At 48.1% G+C, this 14,304-nt stretch overlaps 1 protein-coding gene across 3 annotated transcripts in view; it reads left to right on the plus strand.

Annotated features, from left to right (window-relative positions):
* Positions 1-14,304, plus strand: part of LOC138259318 (transcription elongation factor SPT5) — a 377,499-nt gene that overhangs the window by 139,311 nt on the left and 223,884 nt on the right. For all 3 annotated transcript variants that reach the window (XM_069206950.1, XM_069206951.1, XM_069206952.1), the window contains one exon: positions 6,398-6,468. In XM_069206950.1, coding sequence (XP_069063051.1) covers positions 6,398-6,468 — 71 coding nt within the window. The remainder of the gene's footprint in view (positions 1-6,397; positions 6,469-14,304) is intronic.

The raw sequence follows: 14,304 nt of genomic DNA on the forward strand, positions 1-14,304 counted from the left end.
TACCACAAAATAGAGCATTAGTATTATCTAATTGTGCCACTATCAACCTCTAAGGAAAACCCTTGGACTCTTTACACACTATCTCTCACTTTGCGATAGTATATACAGAGCCAACTTCCTACAACAGCACAATAGAAAAGCAAGAAATAAAAATATGCGTTTGGCAGTTCTCCATGCGCCTTTTTGGCTAATGCAAAAAACACCAAAACTCAGAGTGCAAATCGATTTGAATTGTGTTGTGTTTAGTGTTCAGCAATATGCTGCAAATCTTTTCACACACACACCTTGTTGTTGAGATTGTGTAGGAGTAGTTTCAGGGGAGGGGTGGTGGGGACTATAATGATGTTCAGTTATTCAATAGCGGATCTGTTTACTTCTGCAGCAAATGTAAATGCCCCCTGTTTCACATTGTGAGACCTGGTTCCTGTGATTCCAAGGTCAGAAAAGATTATAGGCCTGCAGTTGTAACAATTTGAGTCATTTATCATTGGCATCCTTGAGCCAAAGCACTATTGAACCCCAAATTGAAAAAAACAAGTAACCCCGTTTAGCGCTTGACTCTTTGGTAAAGCAGGATATTAGTCTAAGGTTTAGTCAGTGAGGTAATGTCGGTGTACAAAACATTTTGCACAGCAATGCCTGTCCATTAAGGTCACCTTTACATTATAAAAGTTACTTTAATGTACTTAAACATAGTAAACTACATAGGTTTCCGACTCCTTAGCTAAAATTATGATCCCAAATGCTTTTACAGCATTTACGTGGTAAACTCAATATTTAGATTTAGTATGGGGACCTATTGATAATGTTTTACAATAGATGATTTTAGGAAGTTGGCTCTGTATATACTATTTCAAAGTAAGAAAGTAAGAAATAGTGTGCACAGAGTCCAAGGCGCAGGCAGGCACAGGGGCGGGCTTCTCGGGCCAACCACCACCTGGGCTAGACAGAGGGTTGCCTGGGGGGTCACTTCTGCACTGAGGTTCGGTCCCTTCAGGTCCTGGGGGCTGCGGGTGCAGTGCTTGGTCCAGCCGTCGGGTCCCTTGTTACAGACAGTCGCGGTCAGGGGTAGCCTCTGGATTCTCTCCGCAGGCGTTGCTGTGTGGGGCCAGGGGGGTCGTCTCGGGCTACTCACGGGGTCGAAGTCGCCGGGGAGTCCTCCCTGTGGTGTTGGTTCTCTGGAGCTCGAGCCGGGGGCGTCGGGTGCAGAGTGTGAGGTCTCACGCTTCCGGCGGGAAGAGTGAGGTCTTTAAAGTTGAAGAAAAGTTGCAAGTTTGTTGCAGGATGTTAAGCAGAGCTGCTGCTCACAAGAGTTTCTCGGTTCTGGGGGTCAGGGCAGTCCTCTGAAGCGTCAGAGGTCGCTGGTCCCTGTTGGATGCGTCGCTGGTTGCAGGTTTTTGAATCAGGAGACAGGCCGATAGGGCTAGGGCCAAAGCAGTTGTCGTCTTCGGTTGTCTCTGCAGGCTTGTAGGTCAGAAGTCCTTCTTGTTTCAGGTTGCAGGAATCTGATTTCCTGGGTTCTTGGATGCCCCTAAATAATAAATTTAGGAGTGTGTTTAGGTCTGGGAGGGCAGTAGCCAATGGCTACTGTCCTGGAGGGTGGCTACACCCTCTTTGTGCCTCCTCCCTGAGGGGAGGGGGGCACATCTCTAATCCTATTGGGGGAATCCTCCAAAACTAAGATGGAGGATTTCTAAAGGCAGGGGTCACCTCGGCTCAGGGCACCTTAGGGGCTGTCCTGACTGGTGGGTGACTCCTCCTTGTTTTCCTGATTATCTCCTCCAGCCTTGCTGCCAAAAGTGGGGGCAGTGGCCGGAGGGGCGGGCATCTCCACTGGCTGAAATGCTCTGGGGCGCTGAAACAAAGGGGGTGAGCCTTTGAGGCTCACCGCCAGGTGTTAGTTCCTGCAGGGGGAGGGGTGAAGCACCTCCACCCAGTGCAGGCTTTGTTCCTGGCCACAGAGTGACAAAGGCACTCTTCCCATGTGGCCAGCAGCTCGTCTGGTTGTGGCAGACTGGCAGAAACTTGTCAGCCCCACACTAGAAGTCTGATTGGTATTCAGGGGGTGTAAAGAAATGGCTCCCTGTTGCAGTTACCCCCCACTTTTTGCCTGATACTGACTTGACTGAGAAGTGTGCTGGGACCCTGCTAACCAGGCCCCAGCACCAGTGTTCTTTCACCTAAAATGTACCATTGTCTCCACAATTGGCACAACCCTGGCATCCAGGTAAGTCCCTTGTAACTGGTACCCCTGGTACCAAGGGCCCTGATGCCAGGAAGGTCTCTAAGGGCTGCAGCATGTCTTATGCCACCCTAGGGACCCCTCACTCAGCACAGACACACTGCTTGGCAGCTTGTGTGTGCTGATGGGGAGAAAATGACTAAGTCGACATGGCACTCCCCTGGCAGTAGAGAAATTGGCCTAAATTTGGAAGAAAATTTCGGGTAGACAGCACTTGCTAGGCATAGATGCAGTCCCTCAATCATCCTTAAGATGAGTATTCACCGACCGTTCATTTTTATTTTCAATGAGTGTAATATTCGCATCGAAAAAGTGTTAATTCATACAGCAAGCTTCTGCTTGCTTTTCAGCCTCTCGTTCTCACATGCTTTGCAGCCCTGCAGTTACCTGGTTGTGTCAGCCGAAGTCTTGGAGGGTGCTTGAATCATGCAGTGGTTCCGCTTCAGTTGTGACTTTGGCGCGGCCTGTGCTGCAACCGAACTGTGACTGTGGACGTGGAGATTTCTGCAGTCTCGCTGCAGCATTCTCCTTCAGCAGCTCCCTGTCTTTTGCAGTTGTGTCCTTCCTAAGCCAGGAACTTGAGGGATGCTGTTTCGGCAGATGCAGCCTTTGTGCTAATCTCGCCTTTAAGAGTGGCCTCTGTAGATGCAGCCTCCGGGCAGATTGCACACCTTGGTGGCACAGGTGCACGTGGGCTCCGATGCACTAGTTCCAGTGTTTCAACCTAGATGGACTCCTGATTTTGCTCAGTGGCTGGTTTTTGTAGAAGGTTTGAAGCGATTCACAGTGCAAACTGTTTAGGGAGATCGTGGTTGCCCCTCCCACACATCATCCTGGCTCGCTCTCTGGTATGTACTCACTCTCCCTGGCTATACTCACACCTGGAACAAGCTGGACTTCTCGTGGGCAGTCTCTCCATTTGCAAGGCCAAGCACACCCTTTCCTTCTCTCATTAGTCATGCAGGCTTCTAGGCAAACCCTCAGCTTCTCCAGCTGAAAGATAAGACATCATGCAATGTCTCCTCACAACTGGCTGTCAGGCAAACCCCCGTCCTGCTCACACAGCAGCCCTTCGAGTACTCTTCAGACCACACCCTTCCTTGGTCGTAAAAGAACTTCAAAATAAAACAAAGTTGGTTTTTTGTATCCCAGTTATATTCAACTCTTTTGAAAGGTTTTATACATCCACTGTCTGTGGTTTCGGAGCCACTTAAATTTTCTTTACTTTCAGGCTGCTCTTTACACACAGCCTTTGTGCAAAGTGATGACTTTCACAACATATTCTAATTGGGCCGATGTCAAACACAAGTCTAAATAAACATCGACACAATTACATTTTCTGCACCTTACTGTCATCAGACGTCTTGAAGTGGTAATCGGAGCCAGATGAAAGGCCAGGCTCTGCCTAGAAAATTCTTTAACTTGAACAACAGAAATTACAGTCCCATGCCTCACCCTACCATCTACCAGTGGCAGTGCTCAGGAAGAACTAATAAGCAGTTCTTTGATTAAAAGGCTCTCATGGACTGTCTAAAGGGAGGCCTGTTTCCATCCTCTTCGCTTCAGTGGCTGGGCTCCACTGTTTAGCCATAGGAATGCAGGGAATACACGTTCACTGTCTGAGGGAAGCTGCCTTCATCTTCTGTCTTGTGCCATGCTAAACTAGAGGCATCCAGAATCTATCCGACTGGCCCCAGTACTTGGACTATCACCATTCTCCTACTCCCATGCATGTGCACCAAGGAGTCCAACACAGATAAGAGCACATGAGATCCCACTTTTGCTATGAAGCACTAAATAAATGCCATCGGACCACCCAGAAAGAGTTTTAGGTCTTGAAGGGGTTTGGGAAGCACTATATAAATACAGATACAGTACAGTCAGTGTGCACCAGCAAGTCCTGTGGAATTCTGCCTATACCAGGGGACTTGGACAGAATAAAGTGTGTCCTCCTGTCCTGCACACTCACTAAAGATCATGGGCACAGGAGCCAAGTACAAGGCAACCAAGAGTTATGTGCATGTACAGTTAAATGGACAGTGAAGGTGACTAAGGCTTCAAGAGTGCTTTCTCCCGAGCTCCTGAGTAATCCTAGGGCTTCTGATGATTGTTTCTTGTCACAGGCTTCAGGCATGGTCAGCCAGATATTTGGATCTGCATGGCTCCTGAGCCCACTCTGCTCTTAGACGAACAGGCAGTGCCCACCTGGGTGTGCAAACCTTTGTAGAGGATAGACTGTCTTTTGTACAGAGGTTTCTTGCTAGCTTTGGGAGTGGCCGTGACTGATTCCTCGTGCTACTTTTCTCTCAGCTGGTGCTGTGGAGCTTCATGTTGAATTCAGAACCTGTTCAAAGTACTAGATGCACAGGATCAGTACTTATCTGGAACTCTGGTATTTCTTGGAATCTAATGACTGCTAAATAGTGAACTACCTTCAGATTCAAACTATCTAGCCAACTGGAGCAGGGACCATTTTTGCAGACATCTAATCAGTGCAATTGGGGACGGGGGAGAGAAGAGGGGTACAACAGCTGCCTACATAGATATGGTTGGATTATCTCAATATACACATCTTTGACAGTGGGCTGCTGCTTTGCACAGTCAAGCTCACAAAAGGCTGCTCGGGTGGTGCTCCCAGGCAGCTTTGTATGTGTATTCCAGACCAAATCCATAAATGAGCATACTATAGAATACTATCTCTGTAGTGTAGACTGCATCAAGTGCTCATGACAGGGTGTCACATACTGCAGGAAGCTGGCCTAGTGGGTGGTGGGTACCCAGGATACTTACACCTTGACCAGGTATCCCCTCTCAGTGAAGTGTAGGCAAAGCCAGGCTCTCTAGTAGGGGTAGTTGTGGTTGAGGCTCATCTAGGAGACATGCAAAGCTCATGCAAAACCACTTTAGTCACACGGCACTTACACACACACACACACACACACACACACACACACACACACAAAAGAAAACACTCAGTTGTTTACAAATAAAGGTACTTTATTTGTGGTCACACAATACCACAAACTACTAGAAGTGCAACCCTCCAATAGGAGGTAAGGAATATACTAATTATATACACTAGTATACAGCAATAGGAAAACAAAAGGTTAGAAAACAGTGCAAATGCAGGTAGACAAAAGTGACTCTAGGGGGAGCGCAAACCATATACTAAAAAATTGGAATGCGAACACAGGACCCCCATCTAGGTAAGTGGAATGTGTAGAGGGGAGCTAGAAGTGCTAGAAAACCACAGAGTTAAGTAACGCAGAATCCCCCAGCAACCAGGAAGCATACCCCTTCCAAGGCAGTCACCACTATTTCCAAAGGGAAAGGGTGTTCCCCTAGCCCATGGGGGATCCCCATGTACCCCAATGCCCTGGGTGCCTGTGCACCATATACTGGGTGCTTACATGGGGGCACCAGTATGAAAATGTGGGGTGAAAATGGTGCAAGTTACTAAGTTAGAAGGGAGAGAGCATAATCACTGGGGTCCTGGTTTGCAGGATCCCAGTGAACACAGTTATACACACTGACAAACAGGCAAAAAGTGGGGGTAACCATGCTAGAAAGACACTACTTTCCTATACATACGCAGAGATTAAGAAGATCAGAAAGTGTCCTTATTAGGGTTCTATTCCATGCAACCAATGTACTCATAACGTACAGCTTATAGCTAACTCAACCTGCACTTAAGTAGGGGGAAGTGAATGATGCCAATTAAAGGGAAGTGAACGGATATTACTAAGCATGTCTGTGTGCAACTCTTCCAGGGATGCAGGTAAAAAAGACTTGTGCCTCTGGTACACTTAAATACTGGCACCAGCAGTCTGCCTCTGATGGGGAGATAAGCCACTATGCAGTATTAATGATGATTCAATTTCAGTGTACTCCCAGTGCAGCATAGTATTTTATTCTTGTGGTTGAGCAATGCTGGTCTTGGGGATGCCAGAAATGGTGACCAGAAAATTGGAGGTTTTGGGTGGGGACTTTGGGTGGGCGGTTGGGGTGGGGGAGGATGTGTGGGTGGGATGAATTGCCTGTCTTCACATTGTCAGCAATTACATCCTCACAAGTTCAGTGCCACAGTTACTATCCCATTGGAAACAAAGTAGTCGCTATGGTGAATAACATTTACTGGTTTTCCTTTTATTTTAGAAAGACTGGTTTTCCAAAAGGAAGAAGTTCAAGAGGCCTCCTCAAAGGCTCTTTGATGCTGAAAAAATTAGGTGAGTGACTTGTGGCTAACCAGCAATCAGATAGAGTATTTGCCAAAGTAGATAAGTAGCTTGTGAGTTAACTAGTAAGGGTAAATGACTGGATTGTATGTTTGCTGTCACCTTTATTTTTCAAAGCTGAGGTGCAGGCAGTCTGATACCCTCAGCCAGCTTTTTTTCATTTATCAGGGGGTATGTTATGAACAACTTAGGCTGTGCTATAAGATTCAATTTGTCATGAATAGGAGTATTGGTGAGGTGAACGTTTTGCCATTTTCTCACTTTCTTTTGTATGGTGCTGCAAGTGCTGCTGTGCACGCTGTAAGTCTTGGGGCAGGTATGGAAATCAAGTGACTTGTTGAGGTGCTGCCATGCTTCCTGTTCTACATAGTCTGGTTTTGTCAATCAAAGATAACATTTTTGAGGTACACAAAAAAACAGTGGTGATATCCATGTTTTCTATTCACTGGAAAGTTATGATACCTTGGAGTGTGAATGACCTAGAAATTCCAAAAGTAGATTTCTTAAAACTTGCAATTTATTTCGGTCCCTCTGCATCGTAGTATGGGGATGGCAAAAAGGCTTTGTTATATGGATGAGTGATCATATTTGTTTTTTTCCTGATATGGTTGTTTCCTCAGGCCCGGTTGCAGAGAATATAAAATGTCTTAGCTTTCGTAACAGAAAGTTTTAATTCTGTTAAGGACATGGAGGCGAGGGTTTGGCTTTCTTCCTTCGCATTTATTGTACATTTTTCAAACAGCAGCTATTTATAAAGAATGCTCATAAAAACCTTTCACCGAAACACCTAGGAAGCAAGATCATAACATCATCCAATCATGTAGCAGATGTCCGTCTTCTATGATCCCTCTTTCTTCGCGCGAATAACGTCTATGGAAACCTCTTTATTGCTGCTTTGAACCATCTGACCCCATTGAGAAAGGAGGAAATCAAAGATACAACTCTGGGTATACAAGTGTTTATTACACCAGATCAAACCTTAACAAGATATAGACAGTTCAATTAGCAACTTGTTCAACAAAAGAAGATATACAATTTCGTGCCTTTCATAATATTGATGCTTTATGAGGCCCACAATATCTTCCAAATCTTATGAACAAATGCGTAACTTTCTGGTAACGTCGGGACCGGAGACAAGGATTACACCCCTTTAAAGCTTGCACACCACCAACTGAACTATATAAATCACCTGCTTGAAGTAAAACCTTTTAAATGTAGTTAGAGGACCAGTCTGCCATATTCATGTCTTCCAAACGGGCACCCAGGCAGAATACTTTTGAAGCCATCACCCCCTAGCTAAATCCGCTCTAAAACTGTGTGTCAGTGCCAGCCTCCTTCATTACCCAGTGGGCTGCGGGGGGGGGAGGGGAGACCTCTTTGTATGGCTTTCGATGCGCAATGAGGAGCTGTTGTTTTCCCTGGAGGCTGTACCTCGTCTGTCATGTTTTCGTATGCTTTCAGGCATCTCGCAACACCCAGCTTAGAAGAGTCAGCAAAAAGCTGTGTATGTAATTACCCTGGAATTGGATTTAGTATGTCTAGTTACCAGAAAAGGAAAGCCTCTCTGGTGTAAAATACTCTACCTGTAATGTTGAGAGCTCTCACATCCGAAATGTGCCTGCAGGACACAAGGCACAAAAGCATGGCCAATTTTGCAGAAATCTCCTTCCTTGACAATAACCTTTTGGACTGCCAGGATAAAAAGATTAAGGACTTCTTTAACATCCTAAAGTGTATAGCTCCTGGTTCCGGAGGAAGAGAGAGACTACTCCCTGAAGCAACCTTCTCAAAAAGGGGTGCAATGGCAATTGGAGCAGCCCCACTGACATAACTAAATGGAAAGAATTTACCGACTTGTAAGCCATTTAATCAGCTGCCAGGCTGGACAAAATATTTGAGGAACTGAACTGTCGTAAGACCACAGGATTCACACCCGGTTGCCAGCACCAACCTATCCATCTCATCCAGGTGGACTTACATTGTTTGACTGTACTATCTGCCCAAGCCTTGGATGGGAGGACTTCAGTGTGTCTCGAAAGCCCTGGGATTTTCTAGTGTTGCTGGTAATCTGTTATGCCATCAGATGTACTGAGCTGTTCAAGACCAGCCAGTAAGATGACTGGGCTGGATCCAGGAGAAGAGATGGAAATAGGGGGAGATGGATTGGAGAATCTCAAAGTTCCATCAGAACCGGAAATCACACTTGAAATCTCCACACAGGAGTCACCCTGACCACATCCGCTTGTTGTCTGCTCACCTGGGCAGAGCTCTTATAATCACTGAGATCGATGGAGAGAGTCTCTGGGAACATTGATCCAAGAGCAGGATCTCATCTAGATAAACTGAGACAAATGCCCTAAGCTCTCAGGTGCTCCACACTAGTTTGAGAACCTTCACGATGTACCACGGGGCTGGTGAGCCCGAACGGGAGTGTGGTGAATTTGAATGCCTGTAGATGACACAGGCACTGCTGATGCAGTGGAAAAACAGGAATTGTTAGATACATGTTCTTCAGATCCTCATGCCCAATTTAGTCCAGGGGCGAAAAGATATCCCTGAGAAAATGGATGCCCAACATTTTGAAATGCCAGTATACCAGCCACTCGTTGAATTCCCAGACTCTGAATACCGTGCATTGTCCGCTGTTGCTCTTGTCTGACAAAACCCTTGGGATGGAGCTTAGTTGGGCATATGGCCTTCTTGCCTAGGAGGGCTCCCACCTCCACATCTATCAGAGCAGATGCCTGCTTGGGAAAAATAATAGATCAAGGGCAAGTGCCTGGTGCAGGGAACCACAGAGTTATTTTCTGGAACCCCATCACGGCCTGTAGGACCCATGCATCTGATATCGATAAGTGGATTGAGGAGAATGATATACAGTTACTGATGGAGGAAACCTTGACTTGCATGACCATCAGCACAGGAAGTGACATCACTGAATTTCCCATCATGCACCTGGACAGAAGTTGAAATTACTGATTTTCCCACAAAAAACGACTTTAAAAGAAAGCCAAGGAAGAGGACTTAATTTCTCATCACCCATCAGCACATGAAATAACTGCGCCCTGCACTCCTCTCCTTCCCAACACCTACCGGGCTGGCAACTGCAATACAGATGTGCAGTAGGTGCAATACAGGTTCACTAAAGGCAAGCCCGTCAGCGCCTGGGCAGTGGCCAGCGCCAGAACCTCTGGTCTGGTCACACCCAATGTAGCACTTCTTAGGTCACTTGACCCCAAATGCTGTTCCCCCAACTGCTGTTGTGGCGTGACTCACACCGCCGCACGAGCTCTCTCCAGCAGCATCCAAACCTCCCCCCAATGCTAATACTAACAACATCCTCAACACCCCCCTTTCAATACACACACCACACAAGCACCAAAAATGCCTTCACCCCACGCTACAGCACACCCGCACATCAAAATCCACTCGCATGCATGCTTCTCAACACGATCAGTCAGCGAACACACAACTGGTATATGAGACTGTAAGGAAATGCCTCCTTGGCATGGTTACCCCCTGACTTTTTGCCTTTGCTGATGCTATGTTTTGAATTGAAAGTGTGCTGGGGCCTGCTAACCAGGCCCCAGCACCAGTGTTCTTTCCCTAACCTGTACTTTTGATTCCACAATTGGCACACCCTGGCATCCAGATAAGTCCCTTGTAACTGGTACCTCTGGTACAAAGGGCCCTGATGCCAGGGAAGGTCTCTAAGGGCTGCAGCATGTCTTATGCCACCCTGGAGACCCCTCACTCAGCACAGACACACTGCTTGCCAGCTTGTGTGTGCTGGTGAGAACAAAACGAGTAAGTCGACATGGCACTCCCCTCAGGGTGCCATGCCAGCCTCTCACTGCCTATGCAGGTATAGATAAGTCACCCCTCTAGTAGGCCTTAAAGCCCTAAGGCAGGGTGCACTATACTATAGGTGAGGGCACCAGTGCATGAGCACTGTGCCCCTACAGTGTCTAAGCAATACCTTAGACATTGTAAGTGCAGGGTAGCCATAAGAGTATATGGTCTGGGAGTCTGTTTTACACGAACTCCACAGCACCATAATGGCTACACTGAAAACTGGGAAGTTTGGTATCAAACTTCTCAGCACAATAAATGCACACTGATGCCAGTGTACATTTTATTGTAAAATACACCACAGAGGGCACCTTAGAGGTGCCCCCTGAAACTTAACCGACTATCTGTGTAGGCTGACTGGTTCCAGCAGCCTGCCACACTAGAGACATGTTGCTGGCCCCATGGGGAGAGTGCCTTTGTCACTCTGAGGCCAGTAACAAAGCCTGCACTGGGTGGAGATGCTAACACCTCCCCCAGGCAGGAGCTGTAACACCTGGCGGTGAGCCTCAAAGGCTCACCCCTTTGTCACAGCACCGCATGACACTCCAGCTTAGTGGAGTTGCCCGCCCCCTCCGGCCACGGCCCCCACTTTTGGCGGCAAGGCTGGAGGAAACAAAGAAAACAACAAGGAGGAGTCACTGACCAGTCAGGACAGCCCCTAAGGTGTCCTGAGCTGAGGTGACTCTAACTTTTAGAAATCCTCCATCTTGGAGATGGAGGAGTCCCCCAATAGGATTAGGGATGTGACCCCCTCCCCTTGGGAGGAGGCACAAAGAGGGTGTACCCACCCTCAGGGCTAGTAGCCATTGGCTACTAACCCCCCGACCTAAACACGCCCTTAAATTTAGTATTAAAGGGCTCCCCTGAACCTAAGAATTTAGATTCCTGAAACTACAAGAAGAAGAGGACTGCTGAGCTGAAAAACCCCTGCAGAGGAAGAACAGAAGACACCAACTGCTTTGGCCCCAGACTCACCGACCTGTCTCCTGCCTTCCAAAGAAACCTGCTCCAGCGACGCTTTCCAAGGGACCAGCGACCTCTGAATCCTCTGAGGACTGCCCTGCTTCACGAAAGACAAGAAACTCCAGAGGACAGCGGCACTGCTCCAAAAGAACTGCAACTTTGTTTCAAGGAGCAGATTTAAAGACCCCTGCAACTCCCCGCAAGAAGCGTGAGACTTGCAACACTGCACCCGGCGACCCCGACTCGACTGGTGGAGAACCAACACCTCAGGGAGGACCCTCCGGCGACTCCAAGACTGTGAGTAACCAAAGTTGTCCCTCCTGAGCCCCCACAGCGACGCCTGCAGAGGGAATCCCGAGGCTCCCCCTGACCGCGACTGCCTGGACTCCATTTCCCGACGGCTGGAAAAGACCCTGCACCCGCAGCCCCCAGCACCTGAAGGAACGGAACTCCTGTGCAGGAGTGACCCCCAGGAGGCCCGCTCCCTTGCCCAGGTGGTGGCTACCCCGAGGAGCCCCCCCTTGCCTGCCTGCATCGCTGAAGAGACCCCTTGGTCTCCCATAGGAAACTATTGGAAACCCGACGCGTGTTTACACACTGCACCCGGCCGCCCCCGCGCTGCTGAGGGTGTACTTTTTGTGCTGACTCGTGTCCCCCCCGGTGCCCTACAAAACCCCCCTGGTCTGCCCTCCGAAGACGCGGGTACTTACCTGCTGGCAGACTGGAACCGGGGCACCCCCTTCTCTCCATTATAGCCTATGTGGTTTGGGCACCTCTTTGACCTTTGCACCTGACCGGCCCTGAGCTGCTGGTGTGATCACTTTGGGGTTGCTCTGAACCCCCAACTGTGGGCTACCTTGGACCAAAAACTGAAACCTGTAAGTGACTTACTTACCAGTTAAAACTAACATTACTTTACCTCCCCCAGGAACTGTGAAAATTGCACTGTGTCCACTTTTAAAACAGCTTATTGTGTTTTATGAAAAAAGTATACATGCTAATGTAATGATTTAAAGTTCCTAAAGTACTTACCTGCAATACCTTTCAAATGAGATATTACATGTAGAATTTGAACCTGTGGTTCTTAAAATAAACTAAGAAAATATATTTTTCTATAACAAAACCTATTGGCTGGATTTGTCTCTGAGTGTGTGTTCCTCATTTATTGCCTGTGTGTATGTACAACAAATGCTTAACACTACTCCTTTGATAAGCCTACTGCTCGACCACACTACCAAGCATTAGTATTATCTCTTTTTGCCACTATCTTACCTCTAAGGGGAACCCTTGGACGCTGTGCATGCTATTCCTTACTTTGAAATAGCACATACAGAGCCAACTTCCTACAGAGACCTGCTGAGTAGCGATGCACCTGACATCCTCTGTATCACAGAGACCTGGCTCAACTCCTCATCGCTCCCGGCATCGCCATGGCAATCCCATCAGGCTACAAGTTTGCTCAAAAGGACCGCCTTCACAAGCCAGGATGAGTACTCTGTGTCCTCTACAAGAAATCCATTAAAAGAACAACATCCACAGAGAATGCCAACCCGTTTATGGAACACATGCCTTTCAAGCTGCAAATCTCAGAAAACTTCACTGTAAGGGAATGCCTCCTTGGCATGGTTGCCCCCTGACTTTTTGCCTTTGCTGATGCTATGTTTACAATTGAAAGTGTGCTGAGGCCTGCTAACCAGGCCCCAGCACCAGTGTTCTTTCCCTAACCTGTACTTTTGTATCCACAATTGGCAGACCCTGGCATCCAGATAAGTCCCTTGTAACTGGTACTTCTAGTACCAAGGGCCCTGATGCCAAGGAAGGTCTCTAAGGGCTGCAGCATGTCTTATGCCACCCTGGAGACCTCTCACTCAGCACAGACACACTGCTTGCCAGCTTGTGTGTGCTAGTGAGGACAAAACGAGTAAGTCGACATGGCACTCCCCTCAGGGTGCCATGCCAGCCTCTCACTGCCTATGCAGTATAGGTAAGACACCCCTCTAGCAGGCCTTACAGCCCTAAGGCAGGGGGCACTATACCATAGGTGAGGGTACCAGTGCATGAGCACTGTACCCCTACAGTATCTAAGCAAAACCTTAGACATTGTAAGTGCAGGGTAGCCATAAGAGTATATTGTCTGGGAGTCTGTTTTACACGAACTCCACAGCACCATAATGGCTACACTGAAAACTGGGAAGTTTGGTATCAAACTTCTCAGCACAATAAATGCACACTGATGCCAGTGTACATTTTATTGCAAAATACACCCCAGAGGGCACCTTAGAGGTGCCCCCTGAAACTTAACCGACTATCTGTGTAGGCTGACTAGTTCCAGCAGCCTGCCACACTAGAGACATGTTGCTGGCCCCATGGGGAGAGTGCCTTTGTCACTCTGAGGCCAGTAACAAAGCCTGCACTGGGTGGAGATGCTAACACCTCCCCCAGGCAGGAGCTGTAACACCTGGCGGTGAGCCTCAAAGGCTCACCCCTTTGTCACAGCACCGCAGGACACTCCAGCTAGTGGAGTTGCCCGCCCCCTCCGGCCCCGGCCCCCACTTTTGGCGGCAAGGCCGGAGAAAATAATGAGAATAACAAGGAGGAGTCACTGGCCAGTCAGGACAGCCCCTAAGGTGTCCTGAGCTGAGGGGACTCTAACTTTTAGAAATCCTCCATCTTGCAGATGGAGGATTCCCCCAATAGGGTTAGGATTGTGACCCCCTCCCCTTGGGAGGAGGCACAAAGAGGGTGTACCCACCCTCAGGGCTAGTAGCCATTGGCTACTAACCCCCCAGACCTAAACACGCCCTTAAATTTAGTATTTAAGGGCTACCCTGAACCCTAGAAAATTAGATTCCTGCAAACTACAAGAAGAAGGACTGCCTAGCTGAAAACCCCTGCAGAGGAAGACCAGAAGACGACAACTGCCTTGGCTCCAGAAACTCACCGGCCTGTCTCCTGCCTTCCAAAGAACTCTGCTCCAGCGACGCCTTCCAAGGGACCAGCGACCTCTGAATC

This window comes from Pleurodeles waltl, chromosome 9, assembly GCF_031143425.1.
Source record: "Pleurodeles waltl isolate 20211129_DDA chromosome 9, aPleWal1.hap1.20221129, whole genome shotgun sequence".
Classification (NCBI taxonomy): Eukaryota; Metazoa; Chordata; class Amphibia; order Caudata; family Salamandridae; genus Pleurodeles; species Pleurodeles waltl.